Source organism: Chinchilla lanigera, unplaced genomic scaffold (genome assembly GCF_000276665.1).
Source record: "Chinchilla lanigera isolate Chin_1 unplaced genomic scaffold, ChiLan1.0 scaffold00068, whole genome shotgun sequence".
Lineage (NCBI taxonomy): Eukaryota > Metazoa > Chordata > Mammalia > Rodentia > Chinchillidae > Chinchilla > Chinchilla lanigera.
In genome coordinates this window covers 11,531,219-11,556,543 of record NW_004955469.1, presented here as the reverse complement: position 1 = coordinate 11,556,543, position 25,325 = coordinate 11,531,219, and the positions used below count along the sequence as shown (strand labels likewise).

At 42.3% G+C, this 25,325-nt stretch overlaps 1 protein-coding gene across 1 annotated transcript in view; it reads left to right on the top strand.

Annotated features, from left to right (window-relative positions):
• The window catches only part of Alk (anaplastic lymphoma receptor tyrosine kinase), a 701,863-nt gene that overhangs the window by 194,692 nt on the left and 481,846 nt on the right, over positions 1–25,325 (top strand). The window contains exon 2 of the mRNA XM_005400546.2: positions 8,383–8,499. Coding sequence (XP_005400603.1) covers positions 8,383–8,499 — 117 coding nt within the window. The remainder of the gene's footprint in view (positions 1–8,382; positions 8,500–25,325) is intronic.

Here is a 25,325-nt window from a genome sequence, read left to right as displayed (position 1 = left end):
TCTTCATCTGTAAAGGTCAACTAAAAGGCTCTTTGTGAGGATCATAAGAGTGAATAGCTCTGAAAGGCGTAAGGGAGCCCTGAGTCCTGGCAAATGTGTAAGTCTTCCATGTTGGAGCTCCCATCTTCTCGTAAGTCGAGCATGGCCTCCCCACAGTGCTTGCTGCATGATCACAGTGGTTGCTGTGGGAACTGCCGCTTCCCAACTTGAAACATCAGGCCAAAAGAAGAGCCAGTTGTTCTTGGACAGTTGATAGCCTCTTGTCCAACATACCCAGAGACTGCTGGGCTCTCAGTGGGTGATTATCCCTACAAGGACTCTTCCTCCAAAGGAGAAAGGTCTGTTGTTGATGGACTTGATTTTTCAGGCTGGCCTCTTTTTGTGTCGCTTTCAGTACATTAATTATTTAGTGCCCAGTAAAGCTCTCTGAGATCACAACATGAAAGGCCCAGTGGCAGTTCAAAGTCTTTCTTTTGATTATTATTCTAGTCAACATATTTTGGGGGGAAAAAATAGGTTTGAGATCACAGTGGAGTAAATTTCATAAAAAGTAGTGTACAAGCAAGCCACAGAGTTGGACCCAGAACAGATAATCATGTTGCCCTGCTAATGGAAGCACTCAGGCTTTGCAAGGACAGAGGTAGGGTATGTGTTAAGAAGCAGGCCCTACTGAAAGCCAGTGAATCTATCCTGGTTAGGGAGTGTAGGGCAAGTGACCAAGCACAGTGGGAGCAGGAATTCAGGGGGAGAAAAGAAATTACAGGGTACACAAATGAGTCACGAGCAGCTTGGAACTGAGACCACCTCTAGTGGGTCAAAAGATAGTGACTTGGGACTTTCCAAAGAGAGAGATTAATTTTGAAGGGGAGGCACTAAATGTCACATTGCCTTCTTTAGGTGACTCTCCATGAATTGTGAATCACGTGTGGCCTGTGTAGACATGGTATCTCTACTGATGTAATAGTTCTCTGCCTCTTGTCTGGCCTTGCTACATGAAACCAAACAACAGCCTCCATGAAAGTTTTCCCTAATTTTTTCTAAGCCAGTGAGGGGAAAAGAAAATCAGCATAAAGAGTTGACCTGAAGCTTGAGATTTGTAATGAAGTTAATATACAATTATAATGCATTGTCAGGAATAGCCAGTGTAGTATGAACATGATTGATGAGTGGCCTACATGCCACTGTCCAAAGAGGTAATAAGCCATAAGTGGTTAAGGAGACAGAGGGTCCAGTTTACATTTTGTTTCGCACAGCCTAGATCCTAATGCAAATGCTTTGATGGGCTCAGAAAAGATGGGGACCTTCAGGAGGAGGGATTTGGGTTGATCCTTAAAGAAAAAGTAGAATTTAGGCAAACAAAACAGGAAGGATATTCTAAGCAGAGATTGGCTTGGGCAGAACTTTGGAGACAGACATGTAATGGAGACCCTAGAATGTGAAAGAATTCTGAATGGGAGATAAAGGCTGAAAAAATAAATAATGAACAAATATCAGGGCTTCCAATTTACATGCTTTAGTCATTTCTGGGCAAATTCTTCGTGATTCCCTTCTTGGTGTGTCTCCAGTATATCTTCCAAGTAACCAGTGCCCCAGAGGAAGAGAGTATGACCTTGTATTGCCACCAGTATTCCTTAATGCTGTGCCTTAGGAAGGGGTGGTTACCTTCATTGGCTGACAGACATAACTTACCTTGGCATGAACTCAGCAGTTAAACACAGGACCTGTTAGGGCTGGGGAGAGGGCAGGAAACATGTATTCACACCATGACTCAGTGGTATCAGAGAATATGGTGAGAGAATAATTTTTGCTTTAGGATTTGAGCTTACCAAAAAAGGGCACAAACATTCCTAGCAAGATGGGTGTGGGGCTTAGAAAAAGGTGAGATGGAGAGGGGCTGTGCAATGCCATTCAAATTCTGCCCTTGACACTAACAGCTCTTCTCTGAATGAGCCAGGTGGAAGAAATGTGAAAGCAAATGATGGAAAACTGAATGTGTACGAGGGGATCTTAGCAAACAGCTAGTTGAACACCCTCATTTTCTAGCCTAGAGAAGGTGTGAGGAGGTCTGTGTCCTTAGGACAAAGGACACATCTGTTAACGCTTCCTTTTTTTTCTCTTTGAAATCACATATCTTGTTTTTTAGACAAAGTTAACTGCCTGTTGCAACTCCAACATTCCCGTTAACTCTAATACTAATGCAAATTCACTGAAAATGTTCCTTTGGTGAACAGGTGTGAGATTAGCTTGGCGAGTGCTCAAACCATTTCCCTTAGGCTTCCAGCCCCATAACAATCCCTGCCCTTTGGTCCTTGAAGGGCTGTGCCTGGTTACCACTGTTTGACATCTGGACAGCTATTTATTTGGCCACATTAAGCTTTGCTTTATGTAACACAAAATTATTGTAAAATAGCGCATTATTAAGTGTGTTTTCAAATAAGGGAGGCTGGCATGCTGTCACTGATTGTCTTATTGTTGGAAGGCAAATAAATAAGAAAAATGTGTACATGGGAAGGTAGGGAGAGTTCCAAGGAGTGTTTGCAACAGAATCATTTGCTACATCTAGGTTTATAAAAAATGCTCGATAGTGAACCCAGGACATTCATGTTTGCATTGGTCTTTATTACTAACACAGACACAAATATGATTTATTCACTACCTTATGTATATTGGCTTAAGAGTAAATAAACACACAATGATACATGTAAAAATAAAAATTGAACATGGACATTTTGCCAACTGGCTGAAAGTTGGGTAGATGGTGGACAGTTGGCAAAGTCAGCAGTTAACTAGTGAATAATGGAGAAGTAGCTCTTTGCGAGCCTTTTTGATTCTGGATATTTTATTTATTGACAAAAGATCCCCTGGGTATATGAAAGGGATCAAGACTCCATTTTGGATTCTAGAATAAAGACAGAAGCATAACATTTTTAGAATATTATGCCTATTATTTAAAGAGTATATGATGTACATACGTTGCTAGGAGTTTTTAGAGTATGCATTATTCTTAAACATCATCATTTTCAGAAATTTGAAGTTTTTCAGCTTACGTGATTAGCTTGAAATTAAAGAGCCAGTAAATGCCAGTGTTACTTTCTCTAGGGCTCTGGTTTCATTCATTTGTAAAATATTTATTAAGGGCCTACTATGTGCCAGACAGGGGTAGTGACTACTACAAGAAGTATAAAATAAGAAAATGAATATACATAGTATCTTTACATAAGAAGTAATAGACTGCAGGGCAAGTGGACAGATAGAAGCTTACAATGGGTGCTATTTCTGTGGGATGATCAGGGAAATTTTTTCTGAGCAAATAATACAAGGGCAGAGATCTGGAGAGAGAGAAGGGGTGACCGCATGCATCTGAGGTGAAGGCACTTTCTAGGTTGCGAGCACTGTCAGTGCAAAAGCCCTGAGATGGCAATGAGAAATGGCCAAGAGGCCTATGCAGTTGAGCTCTACGAACAAGGAAAAATGCTAGGAAATAATTCAGAGAGAAAACCAGGGACCAGATCATGTAGAGCATTTGAGGGTGAGGCCATGGTACGAAATTTGAAAGCTATTTCAAGGCCACTGTGTCAATCTAAGTAATGCATGGAAACTAGTTGGGGGTTTATAGCAGTAGTCAAGGAGATAAATGATGGGGGAAAGGATAAGAAGAGATACAATTCAAGTAGGGCTGTCAAAATGTGCTGATGAATTGATGTGGAGTGTGAGAAAAAGAAGGCAAGGACTCCTTGAGTTTTGGCCCAAGTAACCAGGAGAGTATTGGGATTGATTTCTGAAGTGTGGTTTATGTGAAGGGTATTCACGTGTTTGGCTTTGCCATGTTATGTCTGAGATGCTCCTCAGGCAATAAAACAGGGATTTTTGAGCTGGCAGTTAGATCTATATTCTGCTGTTCAGGGGAGAGATTCAGCCTGTAGATATAAACTTAGTAGTGCTAGTATATAGATGGTATTTAAAGCTATGAAACTAGATGAGGTCATTTTGGGAGTGAGTTTAGAAGGAGAAAAAGCCCAATTTTTCAAACTTAATACTTGTTCAATAATAAAGCAAAGATCCTGCGCAGTTATCTAAAAGAAAAAACGTTGAGCTTATTTACATGTCAGGCAAGGAAAATTTCACTGAGGGAGAAGTCAAAGTTTTAAAACCTTACGAAGAGTTACATGGTAGTCCCGCTAATTCAGAGCAGAATGAATGCATAGATCTGTGCAGACCTGATTAGAACAAGCCGTTTCCTTCACTTGTTAGCAAAGGGTCTTCAGTTAGGTGCAGTAAAGGTCTGGTGTCCGGTTCACCTGAACTTTATGGTCATTGATCAGCATCAACTTGCCAGAACCACTGTGAAGAAATACAATATTCAGCCATGAAATTTCCTAGGCAAGCACTACCGGAAAGTGGAGATTTTCCTTTTGCCCAGTCTGGAAAACGAGTTTCTGGTAAATATGAGGGAAGAAGACCTACCCACGAAGAAGGAGGCAGCCAAAGGCCGCGCAGAAACCAACACATGAGGCATCCAAGAAGTAGCATGGGGCCTGAGGGGTCAGATGTTGCTAAGATGATTGGTACAATCAGAAAAGAGACTCGCTTGCTGTATTTGCAGTCTGGGACCACCGGTGACCTTGTCTTGGAATAGTGGGGACAATCTTGACTTTATTGTACTTGTAACATTTTTATTTTTTATCAGTCATCAGTACAAAATGATTACATCCCTTGCGGAGCATTGGCACACGTTACATAACACATCTTAATTCTATTTTCACCCCCTTGTCCACCCCTCTTTGTCCTTTCTCCATTTCTTGGTCTCCTCCCCCTTTGTAAAAGATGTATCTCTCTGTTTCCTGTTATCTGTCTTTTATTTTGCTTGTTAGCTCGTATTTTGGGCTTCTTGGGTAAGAGAAACCATGCAGTATTTCAGCTTGTATATCTGATTTATCTTAACATAATGGTCTCAAGGCACATCCATTTTCCAGCAAATGACTCAAGTTTATCCTTCTTTATGGCAGAGAAATATTCCATTGTACACCTATACCACAATTTCTTTATCCATTTATCTATTGATGGACATATAGGCCACTTCCAAGGTTTAGCTGTTATGAACTGTGGTGCTATAAACATGGGTGTGTATGCATCCCTGTAATATGATATCTGTAACTCTTTGGGAAAGGCATCCAGAAGGAGAATATCTGGGTCAAATGGAATTTCTATATTTAGTTATTTTAGAACTATCCATACTGATTTCTATAGTGCTGCACTAGATTACATCTACAACAATATAGAAGGGCTCCTTTTCTCCATTAGCCTCTCCAGAATTTGTTATTATATGATTTCTTGATGATAACCATTCTTACTGGAGTAAGATGGAATCTCAGTGTTGTTTTAATTGGCATTTCTCTAATGACTAGAATGTTGAACATTTTTCCAAATATTTATGGCTGATTTGTATCTCTTCTTCTGAGAAGTGTCCATTTCAGTTGCCCGTTTTTTGATTGCTTTCTATACATTCTAGATGTTAGTCCTCTGCCTAGATTTCAAATTATATTACAAACCTGCGGTGATTAAAAACAGCATGGTACTGGCACCAAAGCAGACATGTGGATCAGTGGAACAGAATAGCAGTGGTAAATCTATGGCATGTGTGCCCTAGAGGGCACACAGAGCCCTCTCTGTCAGCACAAGAACCAAGTTGTTTCAAGCCAAGCATAAGATATCAGTTCCTTTTATGAAACTAAAATCTCAGTATTCAAGTGTAGTTGCTGTCTTGGCACTTTGCAATAAATAAGTACCTTTGGGTGGAAGTCTGGGCATTTGGTCTCTAAAAGGTTCACTATCACTGGAACAAAGGATATATAAACAACTCCAGGCAATTCAGCTCTCTGATCCTTGACAAAGGGGCCAAAAAACATATACTGGAGACTCATAAAATCGCCAGAATGACAATCAAAGTCTTGCCAGTAGCCAGTGACTAATGCCTTCAGCCCAGGTATGTTCCTTTAAGCCATCACTAGTATGCCTCACTTGGGTACCAGCAAACCCTTGATCTTATCCCTGACCCCTTACCTTTCATCTATTCAAGGGCTCAACAGGGCCCAAGATTCACTCTACTCAAGATAGTTGTGTGCCAATGAACTTTGCCTAGCACCCATTTTGTCACAATTGTGTCCAGTTTTGGCAAACAACTTCATCATTTAGGCTGTGTTTTTCCTGGTCTTTAACTTTTTAGGTAGGGAAGTCCATTTTTTTGGTTGACCTTTCCATTAGTTCCCCCAGCCTCACCCAGCTTTGTAATCTCTCTACCCTCCCTGGGGACTAGATTGAGGCCTCTTTGATCCCAGAATTCTGGGATTTTGTGCCAACGCAGCATAAAACTTCCTGCTTTCTGAGCCTATATTTAACTCCAGGGATGCCCAACAATTTGCTGGCATTTTGATGGACCATAAATTGCTTTAAGATATGTCTGTAGGGCCAGGGATATAGCTCAGTGGCATAAGCACCTGCCTGGCAAGTGCAAAGTCCTGAGTTTGATTCCTGGTACCAAAAAAACAAATAAAAAAATATGTCTGTAGGGTTGATCCACAGTTATATCTGTCTGTCTTTGTCAGTTTATGACTAACTCTTACATACAGGTCTGTTTTAAATGTCTTCAGATTTTTTTCCTCTGAATATATTACCTAGCCCTCATTCATGTAAAAATCATCTTCCATTCTGTGCCCACTCAGAGTCATTAGTACTTCCTGAAGCCTAGCCCCATTGACTTGATTCTTGACATCCAGGAAGAAGGAACTACTATTTCCAGATCTAATGGTTAAGAACAATTACATCAGTTGCAAACAGGGAAATATAGCTCAAGCTTAGTCTTCCTGTTGCTTCAATATTACTTGAAATTTGAGCTAAACTGGTGACTCAGACCTAGACATGCCAGCTTTTATTTACATGAGAATCATTGTAGAGGTGTGGTTGTCAACCTTAACCATTGCCCATGGTGGGGGCTGGCAGGTGTTCTAGAGAAACATGGACCATCTTGCACTAGTTTGTAGAGGTCCACGTTGGGTGGTGGAGGGAGCATGGGCTTTTCTATCAGCTGATCTGGTCTGTTGATTCTCTGTTTGATCCCCCTTTCCTGGTTGTCTGGCCTCAATCAAATTATCTCATCTGATTAAGCCCTAGTTTCCTCAGCTGCAAAATGAGGACAGTAATAGTGTTTCTTACAAGAAGTAAAGGAAATACTATATTTAAAGTACTTAGCAGAATGCCTGCTGCATATATGCATAATACTATTAATCATTTTTTAAAGTCTAATACACTTAGCCCTCCCCAAGAAAACTTACACAACCTTGGGTTCATTTCTTTGAGCCCCATTGTCCACCTATGGAAAGAGCTGATGTGAGAATGAAATGAGATAGCTTCTCTCTGCAGCTCCCAGTGTAACTCTTGAGCCTTTTCAGTGCATTTCCTCTGAGTCATTTTGTAAAAACATTGCAAGAAGGTGTATCTGGATCTGCCTAATTCAGTTCTTATCTCTATAGGTTGGATGTCAAAAAAACTCTTTTCTAGGTACCCAGGAGTCAGCATTTCCAATTCAGATCAATGGAAGGCAGAGTTTTTTCCTTTTAAGAATTCTCATCCTCTTCCAATTACAGGGACACATGGTCCTGTGGTCAGCTTTACCAAAGTGCAGCATTTATAGAAATAGTGGAGTGGTCTGGAAATGAAAGGCTACCATGGGAACCCAGGCAGAGCTTTTCCTAAAGTACATAGGTGGAGTTGATGCTAAAAAGAATCTGGAGGCTGAGAATACGACACTGCATTGCTGGTATTGCAGGGTATGCAGAAGAAGCTAGAGGCCAGTACAGTGGGAAAATATTTCTGCTACTTTTGCTACCTTTTTTTCTTTATGTTCTTCCTCTTGTTCACAAAGTGATTCTAAGTGGCTACTACTGGAATGACAACTAAACCCACTCATAGTAGAACATAGCCTTTTGGTACTAGGCAGCCCTGGGCTCAGTTTGAACCCTATCACTGACCCTGTGAGTCTCAGTTCTTGCAGTTGTAAAGTGAGATGGCAATTCCCATCTTAGAGAATCACTGTGACTATCAGTGGGCATTAGGTGAATGAGTAAAGAGCCCAGCACTGTTCCTGAACTGTGGAAGGTGCAGAAGAAACTCCAGTTCCCTCCCTCTCTCTTCCTCTTGCTCAATTTTGCTACATATCTACCTGTTAAACAGAGCTAATTCTCAAATATCAGCACTTTTTTCCTCATCTTTCCAGTGAATGTCATGAAAGTCCCTCAAGAACTATTTTTATGACTGATATTGCATGACAGCTACAAGACCCATTCTAAGCACATAGATCAGTATTCTTTCTCTTTTTTTTATGTCCAGGTCATAGCACCTTGGAGCTACCAACAAACATGCCTACTCCTCCTGATTATTTTTTGTGGAATCTGACCTGGATAATGAAAGATTCCTTCCCTTTCCTGTCTCATCGCAGCCGGTATGGTAAGTATATTTTTGGTAGTTATTTGTGATGCACCATCACTAACTCATAATTAAGGAAGCCAGGAGCTTCAGTTTGTGACTCATGGCTCCACAGGGATCTTTCAGACCCTCATATGGAAAGAAATCTTTCTGCGTCCTCTGTCTCCCAGTGGTACCCAACCCCACTAGACCATTCCAGTTGTGTTCTATACACTAAAGGAAGCCAAAGGCTTTGTTGTTGCTAAATCCCATCTCTCCAGCCTGTATTGTGCATGATCATACTGGAATTCCATTACTAATTATTAGATGCAATGCTTATTTGCATTTTGATTGTAGCTGTCTGGATATAAAATCCTAACTCATAGCATTTCTAAAGACCTTTACTTCTTAAGAAGGCACTGTCATTATGAGGGCCACAGGTGTTCCAGGCCCCCTCCAAGGATTCCCTTACATTTGAGTAGCACCTCAAAGTTGTCTAAGCATGTTGTTTGATAATATTTCAACTCATTTGATCCTGCAACAGCCTCAGAAATACAAATCTGTTACTGGGTAGCCCCTTTCTAAAAGTCATGGGTACTTCCCCAGCTTTGCCATGCTCTAATTTCCTGTCTCATTTTCCCCTGAGAGACACATGTCCCCTAAGTCTTTATTAGGTGCTGAAGGAATAGAGGTTTCTGTCTTCTATAGCTTCTTTGAGCTAGAAGATGCTGCAGATCTTACCTACTGGTGATTATGTACTCTTCAATGAATTTGGGGTGCTGTGGCTCACTGACTGGGCTGAAGGAAGTAAAACCTGTCACAAAACAATGTGAAAAACTCAGTGACCATTAGGCTTCCTCTTTATTATTTTTTATTTTTTTGGTACCGGGAATTGAACTCATGACCTCATGCTTACCAGACAGGCACTATGCTGCTGAGTTGCCAGCCGAACTGCCTCTTTAACAGGAGAAAGACACTTCACTAATAGGACCAGGTCAGATTTCTACACTTCCTGTAGCTGCACAACAGGCTTGCTTTTTGAAGAGAAATCTCAGATATTCCAGAGGCTCACAGGAGTATCTTTCTCCTTTTGGGTGATCTTGTTCATCAGATAGATCAGGTGGGACTGACTTTATTCTAGAAAGATAAATCTAATTATTTATCATGGCCACCTTCACTGCAGTGGGTGTGGCAAGAATCACTGAGAAGGGACCTTTCCCTTTTGGCTTTAATTGGTCAGTGAGTGTCCCCTCTCTCCACCTTTTTACAAGCTTTTGGTCTCCAGGAGGGACAGTTCACCGTAGGACTCTCTTACCATACATTTGGATAGCCTGTCGTACTTGGCCTAGATTAATGAGATATTGTAAAAGTCTCATGGTCTCTGGGTCTACTGTCATATCAGAAGATAGCAATGACCTCCCATATAATATCTCAAATGGGCTCAGACATAACCCAGTTTTCGGCATATTATGAACCCTCATGAGTGCTATTGGCAGCAACTGGAGCAAGACTCAGGTGTCTCTTGGCAAAGTTCTACTAGAGCTCACTTTAGGGTCTGGGTTGGCTACCTCTACCTGTCCAGAAGATTGAAGCTGCCACATAGAATAGAGGTGATACTTTATTCCTAAAGTCTCTGCCACTCCCTCAGTTATTTGACAGGTAAAATGAGGTCCATTGTCACTCTGGAGAGGCTGGGGTAGACCTAATTTAGGGATGATTTCCTTAAGAATCACCCTGACTACCTCTGTTGCCTTTTCTGAATGGATAGGAAGGGCTTTGATCTAGCCTATAAAGGTGTCAATCAGTACCAATGTTTGTTTAATTCCTTCACATGGTGGCATATGTGTAGAGTCTAATTGCCAGTCTACCCCGGGGTGTGTCCCTCTCTTCTGTATAATAAAAGAGTGGTTTGGGCTTTTTGGGGTTGTCATAGGCACAGAGAGCTTTGCAGACTTGTTGGGTGGTTGCCACTGGTCCTAGGCTGTGAAAACTCAAATGACTATTTCCAATGTAGCATCTCTTCCCATATGGAAAGAGTCATGAAATGTTTTTATAGCCTTCCACTGCATCCTTTGGGGAAGGACTAGTTTGTTTTATAAATACCACCTAAGTCTTTTTTTAATTCCCCTTTGTCCTGAGGCCATTTCTTGGGGAGTATAAACTGGTTTTAATGTTTTTTCAGGAATTGGGAATAAGGCTAGCATCTTAAGGGGCTTTAAGGCAGCCGTTTTTGCTTTCCTATCAGCCTTTTGATTTCCCAAGTTGAATTCAGACATCTCTTTGGTGCCCTTTATGGTGTATGACTGCAACTTGCTTGAGAGGGTTGACAAAGCTAAGGAAGGAAAAGTTTATTTAGCTCATAGTTTGTGGAGGTTTTAGTCCATAGTCAGCTGGACTTTGGACTTTAGTCCAAAGCAGGGTGGCATGACACAGGGGTGGAAGACAGCAAAGCAACAAGAGAAGCCAGCCTCTTCCCCTCCCTTGTCTCGATGTCCTCTCAAAGCCTTATGAAGTCATGGGGTGGGCTTCTAGACTTTGTGATTAACTCATAACCCAATGCTGGGATTATGGGTGTCAGTGCTACACCCACCCTGGGACAGGTAGCCTGAATACAATATAAGGGAGGGAAAGTTTTTGTAGCTTATGCTGAATATTTGGGGCTGACTGACAGATGAAATGATGTCCCTTTAGTGCTTCTCCCTCCCTAGAGGATGGATCTGTATTATTAAATTTATGAAAAACTCAACCAACCTCTTAATCTCCTGGTAAGAGCAGGTAGCACATCGGGCATCATTCTTACTCCCCCACTAGTATTACAGTCTGGTTCTGTTGAAGGGGAAATGGCCTTTGCAGGCTGGTTTCTTTCCCTTTTAAAGAACATTGTCCGTTTGCATAGTTCCTAGCCACTTGTACATCTGTATCTGAGAAAGGGGCCTGATTTACTGGCCCGGAGACTATAAGGAGGAGGTAGAAGCGACCTCTCAGTATCATCAAACAGATCAGAGAGACCCAGATCCCCTGAGAGATAAGTGGGTGTTCTAGGACAGGGCCTTCCTCTTAGTTTTTGAGTGTTTCCCCACGTTAAAGAGTCACAAAAGCCTATACATAAGACATTTCACTCCACCTTGTATGTTTTAGTGTTTTAATTAATTTTTAATTAGAAATGCTATAACTAGAGAATAATCTAATAGTTTAGAGTACCATCCTATACTCACCTCTTGCCACCTCCCAGTTTGTCCTGAACCCAAACCATGTTGCCACAGTAGAGAAGTTGTTTCTGTTTTGGATTGTCAAGATCAAACCTTTTCCACTCATCAAGAATATGATCTAGTGGCAAAGTCAGTGAAACCCTCCTAGTGGCGAGGTCCAAGAGGTTTCTGGTTGGCTTGAATTGAGGCCTATAGAGAGGAGAAAACAGGGCTGGGGATTTAGCTCAGCGGCAAAAGCGCCTGCCTGGCAAGCGCAAGGTCGTGAGTTCGGTTCCCGGTACCGGAAAAAAAAAAAAAAAAAAAAAAAGAGAGGAGAAAACAACTAGGTCTTGATTCCTTAAGATGGAATCCCATGCAGAAGGAGGAGACAAAGCATCCTTTGTGAGACACTAACAGACTAGACAGACGTCTCTGACTGAACCTTAGAGTGATGCCGGCATCATTTCCGAAAGCCTCCTTGGAGGGCTTTTGTCTTCATATCCGGAACCATTACCTCACTAGGGAGAAAAGGGCCAGGCCATTTGTTGGCCTTACCTAGTCCTATAACTCCCATGAAGTAAGGGTAGAACTTCCCCAAGCAAAGTTCCCCCAGCAACTTTTATTTCAAACCCGTTCATGGTTCTACCTGTATTTTGAGCCCTTTGATGGCTTAGCTGGTATTTTGAGTCCCTTGATGATTCTATTTAACCAGAATGGAGCCAGTGGGAAAATTTTCTCTTACATTTACTCCAGTAGTAAAAAGGCTGAGAATGAGGATGGCTCTGCTTTCGTACACTCACAGTGTGTACCTTTAATTTAATGAATTAAAAAGTTATTTGAAAGAGTTTAATTAAATTTTAAACACTATTTGTTCTGCTTAGGTCATCATTTGTTCTGCTTGGGTCATAGGTTTTAAATTACCTGCACTTAAAACAAGGAAAAAAATCAAACCTGGAAGCTATAGCCCTAGGTGCGACATAAGCCAGGCAGAAAGTGAGAATCAACTGAACCTGGCTTGAACAGGCCCTCTTGGCTGCTGCCCTGCCCCACAGAAGCCTCAGGCATTTCCTTTTAAAATGGGCACATTTTTCTCTTCCGTGCAGGGAAGAGCCACTGTGCCAGTTAAAGTGATTTAAAAAGAGAAGAGTTTCCTTCCTCTTTTTCTCCGGATTCAGAGGCTTAGCTCATCAGATCAGGCAGGACCAAAAGAAAGGTGAAAGAAAAAGATGGCAGTAGACATAAACCCAAGTCTAGCTGCATGGTTCCATGCAGGATCTAAGTCTATTTATTGGTGCCATCCACACCCTGGGTGGGGCACCCTCAATCTTAGCATCTCACCTAATCGCAGCATCACACGAATTGAGCAAGAAACACTCAAGGTGGGGCGCCCTATCCTAGCAAGACACCAAACACAAATTGAGAGAAAAAAAAAGCCATTTACTTAACTAGGGTAAGCAGAGACCAGGTTAATTTCCAAAGAAAAGAGTAGCAGAAAAACATGCGGATGACAAAGCCTATCACAAGAAAGAAAGGGGAAAGAAATAAAGAAAAACAGCTACTGTGGCTGGAAGAAAAACAAAACTCATCTCATTCCCCTCCCCCATTCCCCACAGCCCACAAAGCAGTGAACAGTTCTCTGTACACTATGAGAAGAGCCCCCTGAATTCCTAGCCTAGGGGAGAGAGTGAGGGAAAGAAGGAAAAAAAGAAAAGCTTTAAACCTTTGAGACATTTTAGAGAGGGAAAAAAATGTGCTCCAGTGGGGCCTTCCCTAGTCTCCTCCTGGCTGGCTCACCAAGGAACGTTATCAGGTAGTCTTTCTAAAAGGAGCTCAGCAAATGTTACCGGGTTTTGTGGTACTTGGGTGTCCTTCTGGAGTTGGATTCTAGTTTCTTCTCATTTCAAATAAAGAACTGAATGAAACAAGCTAAAAGGGGTGACAAAGTTATTTGAATGGGTAAAAGTGAAGAGTGAGGGAGAACCTGGCTCTGCAGAGCAGCTTGGGCCCAGTGAAAGAGGAGAAAGCAAGATAAAAGTACATGCTGGAGGACACAGGGTGAAGGACAGAGAGAGAGGAAAGCCACAACAGTGAGCTCTTCTCAGCATCTGTGTCCTTTTATGCCACTCACATCCTGAGAGAATCTGCAAGAACTTCTACATGCAAGTCCTGAGAGGCGGTGCTGGGATCCCACTCCTCAGGCTGGCGTCTGGTCTAGGCCTCCTATTGAAAACCTGCTCAAGTTCTCATGAGAAGTCCACATGCAGGACTTTGGGAACTGTTCTGGGCATGTGTTCTGGGATTTTGTAATTAACAGGTCATGCCTACTTCCCCAGACAGCTTTGTCCTAATCTCCTGTCATTTGCACTTTCACAGATTAGAAACCTAGCTTAATAAGATCATGCAGAATGGGTTCTCTAGCTAAAAAGTCAGATGACTTCTCTTAGATTCACCTTTTCTCTGAGGGGACCATGTACTCAACCTGCTAACTCTTGTCTTAGGAGCCCTTAGGAAACCATATGTGCATGGTAAAGAATTCGTCATTCTTAGTGTTCAACCTAATCGCTCTTAGTAGATGGGTCTCTGCAGTAGAAAGCGCAGGTTTGGAGCAGAGCTAGTGATGCATTGACAGGGAAACACTGAACATTTTTCTTGCTCTTGAACTCTTCCAGAGCGAACCCCAAGAGGGCAGATACTGTGCTATATTTAAATCCCACCTTATCACATAGAAGATATTCCTGGAGACTTATATATGGTGAATAAATATAGGAAGCCTCCAGAGGTGGACTTTTCTCATCAGGCTATATTCAATTAAGAATTTATAAACTCACACACCACTGAGCTCTGGAGCCCCTTCTGGGCATATTTACCTATTCCTACTACTAAGTTCCTTGGGCCTGAGCCTTTAAAATACACCTAACAAAGATGTTCCACTTTCTGTAGAAAAGCTCCAGTCTGAAGCCTGCTGTCCCTCATCTATAAAACAGTTAGTCTTGGTTACCTTTCATTACAAACTTGAAAAAATAAATGCATCAAAAGCCCTAAGGCAGTTTGGGATTATATTTTGTACTCGGATATTTCTAGCTATTCCTAAGCATCCCCAGAGAGAGAGAGAGAGAGAGAGAGAGAGAGAGAGAGAGAGAGAGAGAAAGATCAGTGGTTCTCAGGAGATTCCAGATAAGAATTACTCCTTTATTTTGTTTAAACCAGACACTGACTGTTATCTTATGATAAGGGCAAGCATCTATAAATAACTGAAATCTGGTCTTTGTATTCTTAATGCTTTGTAACCAGATTTGTAATGCTACAGGTCTTCAGATAACACTTTTGGTTTTCCCTCAAAGTCATTCAGTATCCCTACAGGAAAACATTTATACATTGTGGATTTTCCCAAGCAGGCCGGTCTACCTCCCGCATATCACAGAGGGTAACACACGTAGGCCCTGTAGAGCATCTTGAGAAGAGACTGCAGGTTGAAGGTAGAAAACCATGGGAACTTATTAAGCCCATACCTACCCACTGTTTGGCCTTCATAAACCCACTTCCTCTCTTGAGCTTCACTTCCCCTATCTGTAAACTGAGAGCCGAGTGCTATGCCACGTTGGTGCAAAAGAATAGTCTTTTATGATTCAAACTGTGTTGGTGGACTAGAACTTTATGATTTTTTTTTTCTTAATAGAGATGACCCAAGCTATCGGGACAGTATCGTAGAATGCAGGACAAGGGCAACAAAGTCAGCGCCATTATTGATGCTAATTAATGAAGGAGGGAAGAGTTTTCTTGATTGGGGGCTCCTTGACGGAGTACAGTGATAATTTCAGATCTTTTTCATTTTCCTGACACATTTAATTCAGCTGAGACTTAGGAAGATCCTGCAATCATCCTTCACCATCACCACCACTACCACCTACGTGCCTGGCCCCATGCCTGATGTGAGAGCCCATGCAAACATAAAGAGGACTAAAGCTTGGCCCTGACCTCTCAGGGTCTATTGGCCAGAGAAATACTTCTGCATTCGGCAAGGCCTATTGCCATTAAAAGTAGCCTCTCTGGGCTGACCTGCAAGCCTAGACATTAAGGATTCACCCTGAGACCCATTGCTGAGCAAGTTGAAGGCAGAATTAAGGCCAAGACTCTCATCCCCTTAAGGATATTTGTAGGGACTGAGTCTACATGGTCATGAACCAAGAGGCCAGCAGATTTCTGAGTGATAAATCCGTACCTTTCACCTGCCAGGAAAGCCATTTTAGGAAATGTTAACAACTTCATTAATTTTAAGACCTCAAACATAGGTAGAGAGATTTGACTGAAAATTGCTGCCCAAAGGGATAGTCCTTCAGACAGAAGATGCCAAATCTCAGCAAGTCCATAGTGGAACATCATGTGTGGCTGGCTGTCTACCTGTGTGCTGATGGCAGAAGGCGGGAAGAGTGAGAGTAGGCATCACCACTCCAACCACAGGTGTCATGATGGGAGGTGGCGGGCCAGTCCTCTCTCAGACAAGCTGTCTGTTCTGAATTGAGTGTGCCTTTCTTCCTGCCAGTGTTTTATAAGAAGAGATGAAATGGTGAGAGGCTAATACGATTTACTCACCCCCAGCCTGTAATTATCTGCTTGAGGAAGAAGTTTGACCCGCCTTTTTGAAAGCTCCCCATATTTCTTCTAATTTATGTTGGGGCCTTTTATGTTGTGTAAAATATACTCTCTTCAGTGGCATTCAGTATCTGATCCCAGCTCTTTCTTGCTTCTGTCTCGGATGATGAGAGCTGGCTAATTTCATCATCAGTGAGCAGAAAGCTACATGTTTCTCCTCCAAGGCTTTGAAAAGGGGAAGACATCTAAAGAAGGACATTTTTGTTTTTCCTTTTATTAACGCTGATGCCTGTAGACTTATTTATGGTCTTGGCTAAAGGATTAGGCTCTAAGTACTTACCCAGATAAAAGCTGTTCCATCAGGTAAGCACCAGCTGCAGAGAGATTGAGGCCACTGGGTATTGTGAAAAGGGATTTTGATCACCTTGAGTTCTAGAGATACAGAGACAGATGGTATCCTTCTCAATGTTAATTCAAATTTGCCCACTCTGGGTATAAAGAAAAGCCAATGAACATTTAAAACAGAATGACCAAAAGATTCTGCCCCCAGATGAACCAGAAAAAGGGAATTTTCTTCTTCTTTTTTTTAAAACTGTGATACTTAGGAAAACCTTTCACATGCATTTTTCACATTTAAGTTGTTTTATATAATTACAGTGGGTGGAAGTTACCTTATAGCCCATGTTTACAGAAATGTCAAGTGAGGGTCAAAGCAGTTTATCAATGTAATCTCAAGCTACATAGAAAATGAGCATTTAGAAAAGAGTGAATCCAGGTTTTCTGACTCCAAGATGGGTGCTTTTTCTATCACATCACAAAGTTATTTCAAAGATGAACCCCCTCTCCCTGGAGAACATTCACACTTCCTGGGTAACCTGGTATTTGGACTTCATGATAAGCATGATATTTAAGACCTTGGGTGACTGTTGGACAAAGGCTCAGCATCCCTGAGTTGAAGCCATCCAGGGCAGGCTAGGTAATTCACTTCTTCCTAAATATGAGGGCAGGGCTCTTGCATCATAGGTGTTCTTGTTACTCTCCCATCCCTCTTTCTCCACCTCAGACTGTTGTCCCTGTTGCATTGAACTGTGTCTCCCAAAAGGTATGTTAAAGTCCTAATGCCCCCATGTAACTGTGAATGAGACCTTATTTGGAAGTAGAATCTTTGAACATGCAATCAAGTTAAAATGAGGCCCTTCTGGATTAAGGCCCTTCTGGATTAATGCCCTTATCCCATATGTTTAAGAAGAGAAAGACACAGACATACGTAGGGCAAATATCATGTGGCCATCGGAGTGAGGGACACCCAGGTTGCTTGGAACAGTAGAAGTGAAAGAAAGGCATACAACAGATTGTCTCCCACACTTCAGAGGTAATGTGGCCTTGCCAAAATCTTGATCTCAAACTTAGGGCCTCCAGAACTATGGAAAATAAATGTGTTCATTTGTGGTCCTTTCTTAGGACAGTCCTAAGAAACTAATACAAACCTTCATTCTTTCAGTCCCTGCAATATCCAGAAAGAACACAGGACCCTAGAAAAGAAGATATTCTTCCTACTATCCAGCATAACAAAGCTATTGTTGGGCTTTGAATAAAAGTTTTATTAAAATTTTGTCTATTTTATCGTCCATGGGGACCCATCCAGTGTAGGGGGTGGTGCTTTGAGGAAGGAAATGAAGACTTTTTAATTACTTTCCCTCCTGCTGCCTCCATTACCACACATTCTGTTACTGTAACAATTTCTTTGGTTAAAAAGACTGGATAAATTAAATATCCCTCTTTTTAAAAAGTCAACATTACACAGTCAAAAATGGGAAACAAAAGGCATTCTGGCCCCCTATGGATTTTCCTTCATAGCTCAGGCAGGAAGTTAGTTTGATCACATTTGTGAAATTACATATTCAGTGTGGCTGGCCCTGATCAGCCATTCCAGCCCTCAGAAGCCTGGTGCCAGGGAAGAGCAGCTCTCAGCTGCCTTGTAGACCCTTGTCAGGGCTGAAAGCTTCCTTACCAACTCCGTTACCCATATCAGGCCAGTTCCCTTTGTGTTCTCTTCCCAGCCCTGCTCCACTGAGCTGAGGAATCAAGTTCTTTTCTAGTTCACACATCTGTATTTTTACCTACAACTTGGTATGCAAAATGCCTCTGGATGCATTCACTAAAAAAGGATTAGTCTCAAAGGGAACAGCAATGCTGGCAGTCATACAAGACCCAGGGGAAGGGACCATCTGTTATCTTGAGGGCCACTGACCTGCTGGGAATGAATGAACTCAGTCCATAGAAATCCAATAAAATGCCATTAGCTTAAAGGTGACATGTTCATAATACTCCTCCTGATCATATACCTTTAAAATGAAGATATATAAAGCCATTTAATATAAAGAAATTGTATCTCCACATGCATTCTGGGCAGAAAGGATGCATGTACAAAAGCCTATGCAGGAATAAGTCAAAGTCTGTGACACAGGGTTTGGAGGTCTGGTAAGACGCAGTAGGGATGAGGTTGAAGAACCAGCTGTTTCTGGTTATGTACATGGGCCAACATAGGAAACATAAGTTGGAAAAGGAAGGGCAGGAGGAGAATCTGGAAGAGATCCTGGATGCAGACAGAACGTGACACGAATGCCTATGCAAGACAGTCCAACTTGAATAATATGTAGATGCCATTAACTGAAATAGAGATGAGGAAAAGCATTTGTCCAGGAGACGTCATGACCAAGAACATGTAGAAGGAGGGAGGAAAGGTGGTGAGATCCACACTAAACAACATATTTGAAATGCCTTCAGGATATCCAGGTAAAGATGCCAGTAGAACGCTGGAATCCAGGTCTTGGCTTTGAGGAGAGAAGTGGGCGGGCAATCCTCAGCATCCAGTGTGAGGGTGAAGCTGGTGATCAGAGGGTGAAGACCTAACGACCATCCCAAATGTTTGCATTTAAGAGGAATTAAACAAAAGTAAAGGAGTATGAACCATAGATACAGAGAAAGGAGAATCAGAGGACGGTATAGCCGCAAAAGCCAAGAAAATAAAGAATTTTCTGGGTGAAAAAAATCATCCATTAACAATGTTGAAGCTGGGTGAGATGAAGTGGAGCAAGACCGTAAGAGTCTCTGCTCAGCCTGCTGAATCTCTTGACACTCAATGGCTTTGAAACTTGCCAGATTTGGTACTTGACACATTTTGATGTGAAAATTTTGTTCTAGTACTAGCTGTTTGCATGAGCTAGAACTTGTGACTGTTGATTACCTCTGACCTGCAACCCTTTACTCCCAAAACTATTTGTCTGGCACTCCTTGCACTCTCAGAATGAACTAGTGATGAGTTCCAGAAGTGCCACTATACCTTTTCTATGTTTTATATTCTTTCTTCCTTCTGTCATATCTCCCACCTCTTTATTCCACCTTGTCCCCACTAGGTGTATGTTTCCTGTCCTAATCTGTCTTGCTAAAGCCTGCCAGCTCTGTCTGGCAAAGTCCAGCTGAGTCCCTGCCCACACCACAGAGCTTTATCTGAGTACCCTGGGTTACCCTGGTCTTTCTTACTCCTTGGAATTTGTTAATGGAAAATTTTGACAGTGATAACACTCAGCTGGTATCAATCTCTCTTGAACTCTGAGATGATTCTAAATTGTACAAGGGAATATTTCCTAATCATCCAAATTCTACAAGAGTCCTCTTGGTTATGGCCCATCTTTGTAAACCTGAGGCCTTCCTTTTGTTTATTTCAGCTGAATTACTTTCCTAGTTTACAGTTCATCTCCTTTACGGTTGAAGTATAAACTAGGTAAACTGATAAAGCACTCATCTAAGAGTCTAATTTACCCAAATGGAAAGTGGAGATGTTAGATGTCACTTTGTCACTCAGTCAGTTTATATATCTGTCTACCCATCTATACTACCTTCATTCATCCAATGAGTACCTACAGTCTAATACACTGCCTCTGCCTATTCTAGACATCATAACCTGTTTTACTTTTATCATAGGTCTAAGACGAGCTCAAGCATCCGTCTGCAAGGGTCTCTTTAATATTTGTTGTATGATTCTGTTGTATGTGTGTGAAGTTCCCCCAAATACTCCAATCAGTCCTGAGGAAGCAGTCTCTCTCTGGTCTCAGGTCCTTCACTATATACTAGAAAGATTTGCTTACTTTCAGCAAAGATATGATATGCCTTTCAGATTTAGTGGAGCTTCTTTGTAGATACTACACAACAAGCATTCACATGCAGCAGCTAATGATCACATTATATCTGCTAAATTAGAGCAGCCTGGGAGGTTATGGACCTCATTTTATTCCCATGTTCTCATGGAGGAATTTATATATCTCTCCATGGCGCTTTGTACCTCTGATGTCATGTCTTAGTTCTCTGTGGTCTTTCATAATCATTCATAAACTGCAAACTTTTGTAGAGTTCAGAGAATTCATATTTTTCCTTTATCATCCATAATCCTTCCATAATCCATCCATAATCCTTCCTGTAGAGCAGTGATGGTGAACCTTTTACAGCTTTCAATGCTAGCAAGAGCCTGCTGCAGCATGCGTGCCCTAGGTTTGCCACCACTGGCCTAGTGCATTGTGCTCAGTCATATTCTCAATGAATGTACCCCCAATTGTAATATTTGTTGAAAAGTCCAGGAGCAAAATAGCAGCAGACTTGAGTTCCTCAGCTCCTAACCTAGAGATACCCAGCCCTTTAGTTCTGTCTTGGTGAAGAGTAGAGACATTACCATCTGCCCATTCATTTATGAAGTCATATTAATCGGTCTCAGGAAAGAGATATATCTGAGGAGAGGATAGTTCCTTGGCTGGATTTACTTCAGTTCAGAATTCAAAGCTGTGATTTTAACAACTTTGGGCAGGCTTATTTTTTCTCTCCTCAACCTCAAAGAGCATATTCAGCAGACATGAGTGAGCTGAGGAATTTTTGTTTTGACAGCTTTGGGACATCTGAGGTATTGCATACAGAGTATTTCTAACCAGCCTAGAAAGACATGTGTCCAAAACATACTGCAGAGAAGGGACTGATCAAAAAGGGAAAAAATGAGAGAAAATCCTCTTAAAATGAAATATTTTGTCAAGAGCAACCTCAGATGCAAAATTTTGTCAGGAGAGACCTTGGATTAACAGGAATTTAGCCAGCCCATTTGGGTAGATGACTAGAATAATTTAGTAATGGAGAAATTTTTAGAAAATGTGAGCTGTCAGGGCCCACAGCTGTCTAATCAAATATCCTTATCTTACAGATGAAGAAACTAAGTCCTAGAGAGGCCAGCACTTCCCCCAGGGCTAGTGACCAAATAGAGATGCCAGCCCAGGCCATCTGCTTGGCAGAGCCCACACCAACCTGTCTGCAGTAGAGCCATGGATGATGGTTTCCATTTTTTTTTTCAATACCTGGGCTCACAGTGTATTTTCTCACAGTTTGTTCTGTCTATTGTTTTACTCATCTCATTACCTGAATGCCTGTCTCTGTCAGTAGAGCAGAGTTGTGCTGGCCCAAGGATTGTGGGGAAGTACATTCTTGGTATGGATGAGTCTGCTGACAGTTTGGTATAGAAGCCTCAGTCAACTGGAGAGTATCTTTAGTATCTTTAAAACTAGAGTCTGAGGGTCACTGAGCTGTAGGACTTGGTTTGGGAACCACAAGCCTTTAGTTCACCTCTGCACTACCTATTTAGAGCTCCTCTGTCATAGCCACACTAGTGGTCCACCAGACTCTATCTGAAGGCAAGGCACAGGGCAATGGGGAAAAGACACAAATGGGAATCCCAGCTCTGAATCTTGTTTTATTTCCTCAGACACTGTTTCATCACCTGTAAACACCAAGTGTCTCTGAACAGCACTGTTGTGAGGACTAGGAGGACCGATTTGAATGTGCCCAGAGCCCAGGTAGTTCACTGGTGCTTTTTGAAGAGTGAGATCCATTACAGTGAGAGGCCAGTAGCCTCGATGCTGGTGTCAGGGCTTCGGCCTAGTTTTGTCTTCTAGAACCTGAAAGCATTTTCATCTTTAATCATGACACTATTCTACCCAGTCCAACTTCAAAATTCATACAATTAAACTAAATTAAACAATATCAGTTCCTTGCTTGTCTTGAATAATCTTATTCCCTCTTCTATTCTCAACAAACTTTCTAGCTAAACCTTCACCATCTGTCAAACGATACTTTAGGGTGAAGTCCAGAAATTGCCTCTTCTATAAATCTCCAGGCAGAAAATATCCCCTTTGTTATGTGTCCTCATGGCCTCACTAGTCTGTCTGTTCCTAGTGTGGGGTTTGGGCAAGTCTATCTTGCACTGGGAGTCCCTGATTGGGTTTGGGCAAGTCTGTCTTTGCACTGGGAGTCCCTGATTGGTACAGAGTCTATGCTAGGAAAGCGTGATATCTGCCAGTGTTTAAAGATTGTCATCAATAGTAAGCGGGACATGGTGGCACATGCCTGCAATCCCAGCACTCTAGGAGACCGAGGCAGGAGCATCACAAGTGCAAGCCCATTCTGGGTGACTTAGTGAGCCTCTATCTCAAAATTTTAAAAGGCTTGGGTATGTAGTTTCAATGTGAAGTCCCTGGGTTCAATCCTCAGAACTATTAAAAAAAAGATTATTACCAGGTAGTAAACCCACGTGCACATACAACACGTAGAAAAAGAGGAGTAAGGGGAGAGGGTCCATTTCGCATATTCTGTGATCTCCCATCACTCAGGCTCCTGTGATTGTCATGGACACCACATAGCTCAGAACTCTGCCCTAGCATTCTGGCTTCAGGAATCCCAGTTAGATAAATTGCATTTAGGTAGATGTTATATTAAGCCGTGGTACAAAGTGCTCATTTTCACCATAGTCACTGGAGCTTGCTTTATTTTATTAAACACCCCCATGGCTAGTACACACACACACACACACACACACACACACACACACACACACTGCAAGAGTGTTTGCTGGAAATTGCAAGGAGAGTACCATACTGGAAGTCTAGCTTGGCTTCTGGTCTCAGCTCTCTAACGTCTCCAGATCCACCTTTGGGCAAGTTGCTTCACCTGCCGGAGCCTCAGTTTTCCCATCTGTAAAATGAGGATCCTGGGCTAGTTTACTTCAGAATCTCTTAAGATTTTAATTACTTTCAACATTCTGTTTTTAGATTAAGGACCAGTCTTATTTTTCCACCTGTAATATTGTAACGGCCACAGGTAAGAGAAGTGAAAATTAAGCTTTTTATGCCTATCTCCCACCATTTTCCCCATTTGTACGCACACAGCTCCCCCTTCTGAGGCTGTGTGTATGTAATTGATTGATTGAAGGAGACTTGGCCCTTCTTTACCGCAGCTTGATTGTAAGTGAATGAAACAGATGTCTTGAATTGGGTGATTGGTTTCCAGATGCATTCCAGGGAGCGGGCTGGTGGAAAGGAAGTGAATTGATTTCAAATCGGGGTCCCCATGAGAAATGGAGAGTGGTTGTGAGTGGGGGTGTGGTGGGGCCACATTTGGTATTTATTGTTATGACGTTGGTGACCAGATGTTGATGGCAGCTGGTGGATTAACACAAAAGGTAGTCACCTAGTGGGCGAAGTGCCCGCTCTAAGAGGTTGTCCGGAAAGGGGTAACAGTCCTTAACCATCCAAGCCTGAACTAAATACAAATCAGGCCTGCTGGGTTCCTGCTGACCTGCTGGCTGGAGCCAAGCTGCAGAATAGGTTTCAGCCACCTGCCCAGAAGGGGCAATTCATCTTAGCGTGGTAGAGATGGAGCCCCGAGAATCATTTTATTCTACCACTTTATTTTTCAGAAGAGGAAACTGAGATGTATAGAGGCTAAGTGACTTGTGTGAAGTTGCATCACAGAGCCAGGACTAGAACCAGGGCATCCCATTTGAGGGCTTGCACAGGGAAGAAGACCAGTGCTTCACATGGGAAAGATCGAGTAGGAAGCTCACATTCACCCCTTTTGCTTTCACTCCTGCAGTGCAGTAAGGCTTGGTACAGTCCAGCCTTCCCAGCCAGACACCCACCATCTTAATGTGTCCTCTGCCTTTGCTGACCCCTGCACCAACTTCAAGAGTAACGGTGGTGACAGCTGTATTAAATAAGGCCAAGCCGTGTGTGTATCCTGACACCAGGTGCTCAATGTGCACCATGATTTATTCTTCCCTATGACAATGCCACAGATAGTCTGTACTTTAATTCCCATTTTGCAGATGAAAAGATTGAGGCATGCAGAGATCAAATGATGTACTTTGAGATACAGTTGGCAATTGGCAAAACCCAGCTTCCAACTTGTGCAGCCTGATCCCAAGCAGGATATATGGCTCTAATTATTTCCCGTGCTGCCTCCCCAGACACTGGTGCCTCCTACCCCTAAGATTTTTATATAAAACAGGGAAAGAAGAGGGGACATCTCCCCTAGCCAACATCTCCTTGAGCCCTCCAAGGTCGAGGCATGGGAAGAGAAAGCAACGTGCTTGCAGCAAAGGGCCAAGATAGTAAGAGCAGCCATATACACAGCTGAGAGAGCACGTCCATATTCCTCACTTTCTATGAGCATCACATAGGTATTATTTTTATCATCATCATTGGTATTAAAGTTCTCCCTGATTTAAACATGAGAAAACCCAGACTCAAGTGGCTAAATGAATTGCCCCACAGCACAAGGCTAATTGGTCCAGAGCCAGGAGGCTTTCCAAGAATTCTCTCGTGATCATTCCCCTTTGCTCATAGTCCAGTGCTTTCAGTCTCACCCTTTTCTCACTTTAGCTTGTGGCCTGAGAATAGACGTGCTCAACAGCAGGAGCTTCCAGCAACCATCAAAACGCAGTCTGTTGGCAGATGAGTACATCTAGGAAGAGAGAACCCAGAAAGCCTTATTGGAGATCAATTGAACCATCTAGTCAGTGGGAGATATTTGAAACATACACATACATGCTTTTGCCAGGTCATTCCGGAAAGAAACAGAGTCTGGATTTTTGAGAATTTTTTTTCTAATTGTTCAAGTTATTGCTTTGTTCGCAACCCCCACCCTAAATAATAATACTAACCACAGGAACAGGAACTAGATTTTAGTACTGATTCTGCAGCCCACCCACTGTGTATCTTT